Source organism: Rhinatrema bivittatum, chromosome 16 (genome assembly GCF_901001135.1).
Source record: "Rhinatrema bivittatum chromosome 16, aRhiBiv1.1, whole genome shotgun sequence".
Lineage (NCBI taxonomy): Eukaryota > Metazoa > Chordata > Amphibia > Gymnophiona > Rhinatrematidae > Rhinatrema > Rhinatrema bivittatum.
This window is the reverse complement of record NC_042630.1, coordinates 14,352,052-14,364,235: the sequence shown is the minus strand read 5'-3', so window position 1 is coordinate 14,364,235 and position 12,184 is coordinate 14,352,052. Positions and strand designations below refer to the sequence as shown.

The following is a 12,184-nucleotide window of genomic DNA, read 5'->3' as shown; positions in this document are numbered from 1 at the left end:
TTCTGTACACCCTCCGACTTAATATCCTAGCGTTATTAGTCGGAGGAACCAACAATGCAAAAAAGAAATGTGCTGGCCGGTCCGACACGGTTTCCTGAGCCCGCTGCCAGCGCCACCTCTTCTGGGCCAAGGGGGTGCTGGGGGCGCATAATCGTCCCCCAGCGCGACCCCTCATTTAAATATAGGATCGCGCGCGCGTCGGGAGAGCCGGCGCTCCCTGCCGTATCGGCCTGTATGAGGGCGTGCGGGCACTCCTGGTCACTGAGGGGAGGGCGGTGTTCAGCCTGGAGAATTTGTCCGAGTCGCTGCTTGGTTAGCTGGGCGAATGCCTTCGAGAATGCAGTCCAGAGCGGCAGACAGGAAAGAGCTGCAACGTGCAGAAGAGAAGTGGCGGAGAGGGCTCCCGGCTTCTGGTGCTGGGCCGTGCTAGCCCTGGTAAGGTCCCGTTTCTGGCCTGGTGGTGGGATCCCCCATCCTTGCCTGCTGTTCCTGCTCATCCTTTGCTGGGAAGTCTGGGATTTTCTCCCTCCGCTCTGGGGAACGTGCCTCTCTTCCGTGCCTGGATTCTGCCCGCTGTTGCACTGCAGACAGGGTCTGGCTGCTTGCGGTTCCCGGTTCCCTCTGTGTCTGCACCTTTCTCTTTAGACTTTGGGTTCTCTTCCGTGAGGGTCTGCCTACGTTCTGCAAGCACAGGGACGAATGTCTTTCAGTTTATTAATCTTTCTGAATCGCCTTTCTGTCACAAGTAAATCAAAGCAATGTACAATAAGTTTTCCTATAAACTCAGAACAAGAAACATAGCGGCCAGACCCCATTAAGGTTTGGCCCAGAGCCGGGCTCGTTCTGTTTCCTGAATCATTCCAAGCATTCTCTTTGCTTGCTTGAGCACCATCCTGCACCCAGGAGAGGATTTCAATGGCTTAGCCAGGGTGGGGATTTCTAATACGGGACCCGGCATGGTGGGCCTGGCCTTGGGAGTATTCTTCCCTTAGGGGCATCACTTTGCCCGGTCTCGCAGGGTCTTCCTGCAGTGCCTCACAATCTGCTCGTGTTTGAACAGCTTGGAATGATTCTGCATCACCTGCAAATGCGATCACCTCACTGCGTGGCTCCCTTTTCCTAAACAAACATGTCAAACAGCGCAGGTCCCTGCAGCACTCCACTAATAACTCTTCTCCGTTGGGAAAACTGGCCAATCAGTCCTCCCCTCTGTTACCAATCCACAGTAGGACACTGCCTCTGATCTCAGGACTTCCAGTTTCCTGAGCAGTCTCACATGGAGGGCGTCATCAAATGCCTTAGGATTGTCTGTCTTCTCCCCTCCTCTCCATGTCTGTGTCACCTCTTCTCTTCTCTCTCATCTCCCCTCTCCATGTCTGCACAGCCTCTTCCCTCCCCTCCTCTCTGTGTCTGCACAGCCTCTTCCCTCCCCTCTCTTTCTCACCTCTGCATAGCCTCTTCCCTCCCCTCCTCTCCTCTCCTCTCTGTGTCTGCACAGCCTCTTCCCTCCTCTCGGTGTCTGCACAGCCTCTTCCCTCCCCTCTCTTTCTCACCTCTGCATAGCCTCTTCCCTCCCCTCCTCTCCATGTCTGCACAGCCTCTCCCCTCCCCTCCCCTCTCTTCCTCACGTCTGCACAGCCTCTTCCCTCCCCTCCTCTCCATTCTGCACAGCCTCTCCCCTCCCCTCCCTTTCTCCCGTCTGCACAGCCCCTGCAGCGGGGCTCACACTCTTTGTGGGTTCTCAGTTTCCTGTGCTTGTTGTTGAGAGGCTGAGAGCGGAAATCGGAGGTGAAGAGGTGGGCAGGGGCACCAGCTCTCCTCCCTCTGTCTCTTCCGTAGATTGAGGGACGCTGACTGTAGCTGTTCTCTGGGTGCTTCTCAGCCCTGGGGCGGCAGCCATGCCCCGGGCTCTTGTCCTAATGGGGTTCCTATTGCTGACCTGCATTGAAACCGGTGAGAGAGTGACGTGGCTGGGAAGGGGTCTCTGCCAGGGGAGCAGAGGGGTCAGGAGCAGAGTCTGTACTGGGGGTCAGGGATCAGGGTAAGATAGAGGAAGGGCGTCTGGGGTAGGCTGTGTGTGTGTGTGGGGAGGGGGGGGGGGGGAATGGAAATTGTCAGTGCCATCTGGGTAAAGTTCAGATGAAAGATCTGGAGGTGAAGCTTCTGCCGAGAGTCGGGGTTTGGGTGTAAAGGTGCAGATGAAATGTCTATGGAATGGGTCAGGCTGATCAGGGGTTTGGTACAGAGGTCTCTGTGGGGGTCAGAGGTAGAGGTCTTGGGTATAAGCCTGAAGGCATCTGTGCTGCCGGGGATTAGATAAAGGTGGAGAGATGTCCGAGAGGGCCTCCATCAGTGTTGAGTGGGGGTATGGTCTGTGCTGCTAGGAGCCAGGACTGGAGTAAAGTGCAGTGGAAAGATCTGGAAGGCACATCTGATTGTGGAGTCTGTGCCTGGAGGTGAGGATTGGGGTGAGAGGCAGAGGAGAGGCCTGAGGGTTGGGATCAGGATACAATGCAGAGGAAAGGTGTGTGAATAGTGGCAGGGAGGGGTAGATCTGGAGGTGGGGGTAAGTATCTGGGGTCAGGAATTAGGAAGGATCATCTGAGGGATGGGTTAGAGGATCTGAGGGGTAAAATGTGCATGGGATCAGGATAAGGGACAGAGGAGAGGTCGGTGGGGTATTACTTGTGGGGGGGGGGGGGGGGGGGGGGAACGTTGTGTGCCAGGTGTCTGTGGGGTGGGTAGGTCTGAGACTCTCTCTCTGCAACCCACATTCACATCTTCTCGAATACCTGCAATAATGTGTCAGGGTGGGTTCCTGATCCCTTGTAAAGTCCCCTTTTTTGCATTCCAGGGATCATTATCCCAAGAGTTCATATATGGACAGAAACCCCCCAGAAGCAAGGGGAGCCCTTGAAAGTCGGCTGCTCCCTTTCCAGGCAGGACGAGCACATTGTGCAGGTGAACTGGGGGAGACGAGAGTGGAACGAGACCACCACAATCATTGCTGTGTTTCATCCCAAGTTAGGGGTCTCCATTCATCACGAGTACAGGGAAAGCCTCCACCTGCACCGAGAGTCTGATGACAACATCTCCATTTCCCTGTCTGGGGGTAACAGGACAGATAGGAACAGCAGCTACTGCTGCAAATTTATCACCTACCCAGCCGGGAACACGGAGGCATGTATTGGGGTCTCCCTCACTGCCCTAGGTAAGTCTCCAGACCCTGGAGGGATGTGTCTAGGTCTCCCTTACTCCTTGGGTAAGTCTCCAGACCCTGGAGGGATGTGTCTAGGTCTCCCTTACTCCTTGGGTAAGTCTCCAGACCCTGGAGGGATGTGTCTAGGTCTCCCTTACTCCCTGGGTAAGCCTCCAGACCCTGGAGGGATGTGTCTAGGTCTCCCTTACTCCTTGGGTAAGTCTCCAGACCCTGGAGGGATGTGTCTAGGTCTCCCTTACTCCTTGGGTAAGTCTCCAGACCCTGGAGGGATGTGTCTAGGTCTCCCTTACTCCTTGGGTAAGTCTCCAGACCCTGGAGGGATGTGTCTAGGTCTCCCTTACTCCCTGGGTAAGCCTCCAGACCCTGGAGGGATGTGTCTAGGTCTCCCTTACTCCTTGGGTAAGTCTCCAGACCCTGGAGGGATGTGTCTAGGTCTCCCTTACTCCTTGGGTAAGTCTCCAGACCCTGGAGGGATGTGTCTAGGTCTCCCTTACTCCTTGGGTAAGTCTCCAGACCCTGGAGGGATGTGTCTAGGTCTCCCTTACTCCTTGGGTAAGTCTCCAGACCCTGGAGGGATGTGTCTAGGTCTCCCTTACTCCCTGGGTAAGCCTCCAGACCCTGGAGGGATGTGTCTAGGTCTCCCTTACTCCTTGGGTAAGTCTCCAGACCCTGGAGGGATGTGTCTAGGTCTCCCTTACTCCTTGGGTAAGCCTCCAGACCCTGGAGGGATGTGTCTAGGTCTCCCTTACTCCTTGGGTAAGTCTCCAGACCCTGGAGGGATGTGTCTAGGTCTCCCTTACTCCTTGGGTAAGTCTCCAGACCCTGGAGGGATGTGTCTAGGTCTCCCTTACTCCTTGGGTAAGTCTCCAGATCCTAGAGGGATGTGTCTAGGTCTCCCTTACTCCCTGGGTAAGTCTCCAGACCCTGGAGGGATGTGTCTAGGTCTCCCTTACTCCTTGGGTAAGCCTCTAGATCCTAGAGGGATGTGTCTAGGTCTCCCTTACTCCTTGGGTAAGCCTCCAGACCCTGGAGGGATGTGTCTAGGTCTTCCTTACTCCTTGGGTAAGGCCTCCAGACCTTGGAGGGATGTGTCTAGGTCTCCCTTACTCCCTGGGTAAGTCTCCAGATCCTGGAGTGATGTGTCTAGGTCTCCCTTACTCCTTGGGTAAGTCTCCAGATCCTGGAGGGATGTGTCTAGGTCTTCCTTACTCCTTGGGTAAGTCTCCAGATCCTGGAGTGATGTGTCTAGGTCTTCCTTACTCCTTGGGTAAGCCTCCAGATCATGGAGTGATGTGTCTAGGTCTCCCTTACTCCTTGGGTAAGTCTCCAGATCCTGGAGTGATGTGTCTAGGTCTCCCTTACTCCTTGGGTAAGTCTCCAGATCCTGGAGTGATGTGTCTAGGTCTTCCTTACTCCTTGGGTAAGTCTCCAGATCCTGGAGTGATGTGTCTAGGTCTTCCTTACTCCTTGGGTAAGCCTCCAGATCATGGAGTGATGTGTCTAGGTCTCCCTTACTCCTTGGGTAAGTCTCCAGATCCTGGAGTGATGTGTCTAGGTCTTCCTTACTCCTTGGGTAAGCCTCCAGATCCTGGAGGGATGTGTCTAGGTCTCCCTTACTCCTTGGGTAAGCCTCCAGACCCTGGAGGGATGTGTCTAGGTCTCCCTTACTCCTTGGGTAAGCCTCCAGACCCTGGAGGGATGTGTCTAGGTCTCCCTTACTCCTTGGGTAAGCCTCCAGATCCTGGAGTGATGTGTCTAGGTCTCCCTTACTCCTTGGGTAAGTCTCCAGATCCTGGAGTGATGTGTCTAGGTCTTCCTTACTCCTTGGGTAAGGCCTCCAGACCTTGGAGGGATGTGTCTAGGTCTCCCTTACTCCTTGGGTAAGCTTCCAGACCCTGGAGGGATGTGTCTAGGTCTTCCTTACTCCTTGGGTAAGCCTCCAGATCCTGGAGTGATGTGTCTAGGTCTCCCTTACTCCTTGGGTAAGCTTCCAGATCCTGGAGTGATGTGTCTAGGTCTCCCTTACTCCTTGGGTAAGCCTCCAGATCCTGGAGTGATGTGTCTAGGTCTCCCTTACTCCTTGGGTAAGCCTCCAGATCCTGGAGGGATGTGTCTAGGTCTCCCTTACTCCTTGGGTAAGCTTCCAGACCCTGGAGGGATGTGTCTAGGTCTTCCTTACTCCTTGGGTAAGGCCTCCAGACCCTGGAGGGATGTGTCTAGGTCTTCCTTACTCCTTGGGTAAGCTTCCAGATCCTGGAGTGATGTGTCTAGGTCTCCCTTACTTCTTGGGTAAGCCTCCAGACCCTGGAGGGCTCTGTCCAGATCTCTCTTACCTCCAAGGCAAGTGTTTGGACCGTGGATGATACATCTGGGTCTCCACTTCCCAGGTAAGTCTCTGGATCCTGGATGGGGAATGTCTGGGCCTCTTTTATTCCCAGGGTAAGCTTCTTGTTCCCTGGAGGAGTGTGCCTGGGACTCCATCAATCTCTAAGTAAGTCTCTGGGATTCTATAGGGGGTGCCCAGTGATGGGGGTTTGTCTAATTGCTGGCTACAACTAGCCAACCTCAGTTAGTAAAAGAACTGTTGGGTAAAAGAAAGGCCATAGAGAAGGAAGATTTCTTTGACAGCTGCTGCAAATATTATTAGAGAGTCCTCTCTCGATGTCTCTGGGAATTATAGCTAATTTTACTAAAGCCTGTGGTTATGTGCTGAATCCATGAGAACCATTAGTCAAGGTCAGACAAGAAACTGGGTGTTGTAGGGCCCTGGGAGTCAAACATCAAACAACACTAAGGTTTGGGAAGCAGATGTGCTGAGCTGTGATAAGAATAATGGGAGGGAGGGGGACTCACTCCTGCTCCAAGCAGTGTTAGAAAGATCCTATAGAAATGACCTAAGCTGTAAGGATCTCAGCGTCATTGTTACTTGTCAGACTTCCGGAGCTCAGACTGCAGACGGGTTTCTTGGGCCCATTTCAACTTTCATTAGGAACCTAAGCTTTGCTATCTTTATATGTATCTTGTAATCCTTTTCTAGTAGTTGTTGTTATTTGCTTGCAATCAGCTCTCTAGTGCTTGCCTTTATTTATCTTTTGTGTGATTATCCTTTTGCTTAGCAAGTGCTCAAATAAACTAATCAGCTTGTTTCTAATATCTAGCTCCTGCTATGCTGACTCAGTGTATGTGTGCGTATGGGAGAAGCCCCTCGGTATCTCCCCCTTTCCTGAGAATTAGCCCCGCGTAAGGCGTGTGGGAGGACAGGCAGAGCCCCTCGGTATTGTGTGTGTGCGGCCTGAACTCAGGACACCCGGTTCTCCCTCTGAGTCACACTTTTTCTCTTTTTACAGAAGATCCCTTTAGCAGCAAGGCCAATCTGAGGACTGATGTTCTTGGGACATTGCTGGTTGGGGCTTGCTTTCTGCTGGGAATTATCATCCTTCTCTATAACATCGTGAGGACTAGAGTCAGGTAGGACCCTAGCCACTGCCCCGTAACCAGCCCAAACCGCGGATCTGGTGTGGCAGAATTTACTCCATCAGTTGACAATTCAATGTCTGTATTATTTCTCTCCAGGAGGCCCTTGCAACATGAAAATCTTCACCACATCTCTGAACGCCAGGTAAGCAAGATTACTGAAGAATTTTCCATGGAGAAGTTAAGACCTGTGGAACATATCTAAGCATATTTTAAACTTCCTTGCATCGGACCAGACTACGGACTTTCAGGGCAAACTGGAGATGTGCAGAAAGCATATGAGTAGACTTATATAGTCTAGAGCTTCCTCAGAGTCAGTTGGGTTTTTGGGATGTCTCAATGAATATGCATGAGTTACATTTGCATACATTGGAGCCCCAGGATATGCATCTTGTGTGCTCATCTCTCCAAGATGACACAAACTCCTGGATCAGGAAAAATACCTTACAAGTGCTCCCACCCCATGTCCAGCAGCAATAAGTGAGCTGGCGGATATTTTGATGTCATGCATGTATTCATTGCGGGTGTCCTGCAAACCCGACTGGCTGGGGCGCCATCAGGGCAGGTTTGGGAAGCCCTACGATCCATCTTCAGCATGCACTGCATCAATGTAGACCGTTGACCGCCAGCCCAGCATCTGATCAAATTATAGATCGCAGCATCTCTACTAATAGGCTTTCTGTTCAGTTTATCTCATCAGAAGGGTTAGCTTTTGTGTTTTTATTCAGCTATTTTATCTGTGCTTTATTCTGAGATTGTTATTTAAGAATTGTTTTATTTATCGTATTATGAATGTTTTATTGTAAGCCTTGGTTATCAGCGGCCTCTAAACGTAAATAAATAAATGAATAAAGCTAAATGGAATGGCTTCCTAGTAGAAGTGGTGGAGGCTAAATCAGTAACAGAAGTCAAGAAAGGCCGAGTGGCAGGGAAGTGAAGGGAAAGCCAGAGATCAGCTGGGGTCTCTGGTATTGCACCAGGAAGTAATTTGGGCCGATTAGACAGGCCTTAGGGTCCTTATCTGCTGTCGCATTGTTTCTCTGCTGTAGCCCTCCAGGGTTTATAGGTCCAGACTGAACTGACTGGCGTGCTTCGTGTTTCTAGGGCGCAGCCACGGAGAGACCACAGGCCCGGGATGGAGCCAGGCGCTCTTTCCCCGCTTGGTGCATGATTAACCTGGAGTATTTCAGCAACGTCTTCCACCGTAAGGTTGCACCCAGAGCCGGGAGAGAGCCCTTCCCTGCCCGTCCTCCTGCAGACTTTGTGAGCATGGAGAACAAGCTGTATGCGGAGGCAGCGGCAGCCACCGGGCACACGAGGAACGGCGAGGAGCAGCAGCCAGGAGCTTCAGGGAGCAGCTGCGATTAGCAGTGAGGAAAGCTTTAGGGGGCTTCAGCTCTGGAACAATCCCGGCTGCCTCCAGCGCCGCTGTTTCCTCTTGCAGGCTTTGGAATAAAGGTGGGGCACTAGCGAGCTCCTGGCTCCGGTTTTGTTCCTTGCCGACACGGACTGGACAGCGGCGGCCTGCGGGGTTCGTAATTTCCATGTGCATGAAAGCAATACAGCAGGTGGCTGCTCCCTTCCCGCACATCTGCCTGCAGGATCCAGCCTGAGTGATAGGACACCTCCTGAGTGCTGGAGCTGGGAGTCTAGAAATGCTCCTTAAGTCCCAGCCAGGGAGGGCCACTGCGAGGCTGGGGGTGCTCCTGGGGTTCATCCACCCCTCCGCACGATGCTTATCAAATCACTCTGCCCCTACAATTCACGTCCAGTACCCTCTCGCTGCCAGAAGGGGGGGGGTCCCTGTAGGAAGCAAAAGGGAAGCAAAAAGTGTCAGGAATTTGTGTATGTGGGATAGGGTAAGGGTTATCTGCAACGGCAAGGAGCAGTTTTCATTCCATCCATGCTCCTGTAAAGCAAGATTTTCTTCCTGAGAGATTTGTATACCATGTAGTGTTAATACCCCGAAATAAAGTTGGTGCAAGACCGCAGGAAGCACTGGTCTATTTTAGCATTGTTGCAAAGAGAAGGTGCTGGCACGGACAGAGCGGCGTCTCCTGATTCACAGCAGGGCAGGCACAGAGGAGAGTGAGCACGACCTGCTTCTGACTGCCCAGTGCATGCACGAATCCAGGGGAAGGTGAAAGAAAACCCCAAAGTGTGTTACAAACACAATTCACATAGTCCTGCCTGCGATGAAATGTAAATTGCATAATCGGCATGGTGCAGCTGTAGCCAAGTCTGCTGCCCAGTGGGGACCCACCCACGAAACCCAGCAATCAATGTGTGTCCCTGGCTGTGCTCCCTCCCTCCCAGGTCCGATGCTGTGCTTGTCTTCTCTCATTCAGTTTTCAATCAAAGACTTGCAGCAGAAACCTGGGGTGAGTGGAGTTTTAGTAAAATTCCTCATGAGAGGCTTCTAAGAAAACTAAAAAGTCATGGGATAGGAGGCGATGTCCTTTTGTGGATTACAAACTGGTTAAAAGACAGGAAACAGAGAGTAGGATTAAATGGTCAATTTTCTCAGTGGAAAAGGGTAAACAGTGGAGTGCCTCAGGGATCTGTACTTGGACCGGTGCTTTTCAATATATTTATAAATGATCTGGAAAGGAATACGACGAGTGAGGTTATCAATATTATGCAGCGTAGTTAAATCACAAGCAGATTGTGATAAATTGCAGGAGGACCTTGTGAGGCTGGAAGATTGGGCTTCCGAATGACAGATGAAATTTAACGTGGACAAGTGCAAGGTGATGCATATAGGGAAAAATAACCCTTGCTGTAGTTACACGATGTTAGGTTCTATCTCAGGAGTTGCCTCCCAGGAAAGAGATCTAGGCATCATAGTGGATAATACTTTAAAATCATCAGCTCAGTGTGCTGCGGCGATCAAAACAGCAAATAGAATGTTAGGAATTATTAGGAAGGGAATGGTTAATAGAATGGAAAATGTCATAATGCCTCTGTATCGCTCCATGGTGAGACCACACCTTGAATACTGTGTACAATTCTGGTCGCCGCATCTCAAAAAAGATATAGTTTGGGTGACCAAATTGATTAAAGGCATGGGATGGCTCCTCTATGAGGAAAGGTTAAAGAGGTTAGGGCTACTCAGCTTGGAGAAGAGACGGCTGAGGGGGGATATGATAGAGGTCTTTAAAATCATGAAAAGACTTGAACAGGTAAATGTGAATCGGTTATTTACTCTTTCAGATAATAGAAGGGCTACTAGGGGGTACTCCATGAAGTTAGCAAGTAGCACATTCAAAACAAATCAGAGAACATTCTTTTTCACTCAATGCATAATTAAGCTCTGCAATTCATTTCTAGAGGATGTAGTTATGACAGTTAGTGAGCTGGGTTTAAAAAAGGTTTGGATAAGTTTCTACAGCAGAAGTCCATAAACTGCTATTAATCAATAAGGATTAGTAGCTTGGGATCTATTCATGTAATATTTTGGTACTTGCCAAATACTTGTGACTTGGATTGGCCATTGTTGGACACAGGATGCTGGGGTGATGGACCCTTAGTCTGATCCGGTATGGCATTTCTTAGGTAAGGTCCTTGTCCCCAGCTTGTGTCCGAGATATAACCAGGGTCCTTTACAAGTCACTGGCACTCCCAACCTACTATACTTCAGGATCAACCCATCAAGTCACTGATACGCCCAGCCTGCCAGTCAGGCTTAGCCCAGCAAGTCACTGCCACTGCGAGCTGGGAGTAGTATCTCGAGCTCAGCAACTCTTTATGGAGTGGAAAGTTTGATCTTTAGGCTCCTCGGTGAACAAACAGGAAACTGGGTCAGCAACAGGATGTGCGAAGTGACCTTTCTGCAGGCTGCTGCTGAGGGCTTGCAGGCTAGGCCAGGACATGAAACAGGCATTAGCATCACACTGCAAAGAGCTGTCACTGTGAACAGACACGTCGTGGAAATATCATGGACTGCCCACGGCGGCAGGACATGAGGGTGTGGCAAAATCAGGCCCCGATACCCCACTCTCCCACCCCAGAGCCAGAGTATCTGAGGGGACGTTCAGTGAAACCCCACCCGCAGAGCCACAGTCCGACTGGCCAGCAGGAGGCAGCGACGAGATGCCTGGAAGCCTCATTGCACAGGGTGACGTAACTTAAGCAGTGGCGTAGCCACGGGTGGGCAGGTGCCCACCCAACTTAGACCCAGGCCCACCCAACTGGCACCGGAACTGCAAGGCTGTATCGCGGGATCCCATCCCCGTGACAGCAAACAAGGGAACCCACGCCTCGCGCGCCATCACGGCACACATGGGGAAGCGCTGCTGCGGCCGTATGGCCAACTGGTCTTCCTGTTCGGGGGGGGGGGGGGGGGGGAGCGCCGCACGCAGCTTCCGCTTCCTCCCCCCAATGCAGGAAGATCAGCTGCCTCTCCTGCTGCCACCCGTTCTCCTGCTATCTTCGGACCAAACGGCCCGCCGAACTTCCTGTTTGGGGGAGCGGAAGCGCCGCGCACAGCTTCCGCTTTCTCCCCCAGAGCAGGAAGATCAGCTGCCTCTCCTGCTGCCACCGGCCTCCTGCTATCTTCGGGCGTCGGGCCGTACTGCCCGCCGATCTTCCTGCTTGGGGGGGGGAGGGAGGAAGCGGACGTTGTGTGCTGCGCTTCCGCTCCCCCCCCCCCGACAGGAAGTTCGGCGGGCAGTACTGCCCGACGCCCGAAGATAGCAGGAGTCCGGTGGCAGCAGGAGAGGCAGCTGATCTTCCTGCTCTGGGGGAGAAAGCGGAAGCTGTGCACGTGCTTGAATGTGTATGTGTGGATGAGAATGGGAGTGTGTGTGGGTGAAAACTGGAGCCTGGGTGTGTATGTGGGTGAGAATGGAAGCTTGAATATGTGGGTGAATGGGAGCTCGAATGTGTGTATGTGTGGTTGAGAATGGGAGCCTGGGTTTGTGGGTGGGTGAGAATGGGAGCTTGAATGTGTGTATATATGGGTGAGAATGAGAGCCTGGGTTTGTGTGGGTGGGTGAGAATGGAAGCTTGAATATGTGGATAAGAATGGGTGCTTGAATGTGTGTATGTGTGGGTGAGAATAGTACCTTAAATGTGTATATGTATGGATGAGAATGGGAGCTTGAATATGTGTGGGTGAGACTGGGAGCATGGGTTTGTGGGTGAGAATGGGAGTCTGGGTTTATGTGTGTGGGTGAGAATGGGTGCCTGGATGTGCGTCTGTGTGTGCATAAGAATATAAGCCTGGGGAGGGGTGAGAAAGTGAGAACTTGAATGTGAGCTTGTGGGGGGGGGGGGGGGAGAGCATATGAGAGTGACAGCTTGAGTGTGTGAGAGGGAGGCTGTGAGAGAAAGCGTGTATGTGTGTGTGTGTGTGTGTGGAAGGGAAGAAGACAGTAATAGAAGAAAGACACTGAAAAGGAATTAGGAAATGAGCTATAAGGGAAAAAAATGGGAAAAAGAGACCAGGACCAACTGATTAGAAAAATACAAAGATCAGACAACAAAGGT

The 12,184-nt window shown here is 51.8% G+C and overlaps 1 protein-coding gene across 1 annotated transcript; it reads left to right on the top strand.

Annotated features, from left to right (window-relative positions):
• The first annotated feature begins 1,669 nt into the window (after positions 1–1,669).
• Positions 1,670–8,685, top strand: PVRIG (PVR related immunoglobulin domain containing). The gene is made up of 5 exons (XM_029581283.1): positions 1,670–1,953; positions 2,855–3,211; positions 6,568–6,688; positions 6,794–6,839; positions 7,799–8,685. The coding sequence occupies exons 1-5, from the start codon at positions 1,899–1,901 to the stop codon at positions 8,060–8,062; spliced, it is 843 nt and encodes a 280-aa protein (XP_029437143.1). The 5' UTR covers positions 1,670–1,898; the 3' UTR covers positions 8,063–8,685.
• Positions 8,686–12,184: the final 3,499 nt, after the last annotated feature.